General features: G+C 61.3%; 1 protein-coding gene across 1 annotated transcript in view; it reads right to left on the bottom strand.

The window, feature by feature from the left end:
- Positions 1-612, bottom strand: part of LOC103917747 (dematin-like) — a gene marked incomplete at both ends in the record, with an annotated part of 11,363 nt that extends 10,751 nt beyond the window's left edge. The window contains 3 exons of the mRNA XM_009324938.1: positions 18-62; positions 195-350; positions 538-612. Coding sequence (XP_009323213.1) covers positions 18-62; positions 195-350; positions 538-612 — 276 coding nt within the window. The remainder of the gene's footprint in view (positions 1-17; positions 63-194; positions 351-537) is intronic.
- Positions 613-652: the final 40 nt, after the last annotated feature.

The raw sequence follows: 652 nt of genomic DNA, 5'->3' as shown, positions 1-652 counted from the left end.
GCGGTGTCAGTACTCACCTCCGGAGACGGAGGAGGGGAGATGGATTTGGGAGACAGGGAGCGCTGCAGAAGGCAAGAAGCAATTTATTTCAGCAGCCCCACCAGTGCCCTCTGGGACCTCTCCGTCAGGGGGGCTTCCCCCCACCGGCCCCCAAAAACAACTGGGGGACGTGAGCAGCCCTGGGGCACCCTCACCTCTCGGCTCCGGGGCAGCTCCACGTGCTCCATGAGCGAGTAGGTGAAATGGGGTTCGTAGATCATCAAGTCGGGGCGCTCGATGTCCAGGATCGCTTTGTCCTTGGGGATGGCGGCCAGGTCCTTGTAGCCCAGAACCTCATTGTCCATTTTGGCCTGGAAGGAGGGAAGGAAAAGCGCCTTCGGTTTTGGGTGCGGGAAGGGAACGTTGGGGAACAGGGAAAGCTTCCCCCAGGCTGGCATCCTCCGTGGTCCCTCTGGGGTGACGGAGAAGGGTTTGGGGAGGCACACCCCGACCCCACAGATGGAGGGATGTGGTGGGGAGATGGGAGCAACTTCTTACCACGATGCTGGAGGGCGATCCGGGGACGCTGGACCCGCGGGAGGAACAGACGCTCCCAGGGGAGGTCAGCGGTTGCTGGAAGGAAAAGGGGAGATTTTAGCAAATCTCATCCTTG

The sequence above is a fragment of the Pygoscelis adeliae genome, unplaced genomic scaffold (assembly GCF_000699105.1).
Source record: "Pygoscelis adeliae isolate BGI_AS28 unplaced genomic scaffold, ASM69910v1 Scaffold1750, whole genome shotgun sequence".
NCBI lineage: Eukaryota > Metazoa > Chordata > Aves > Sphenisciformes > Spheniscidae > Pygoscelis > Pygoscelis adeliae.
Note: the sequence above shows the minus strand (reverse complement) of the source record. Positions and strands in the feature narration are given on the sequence as shown.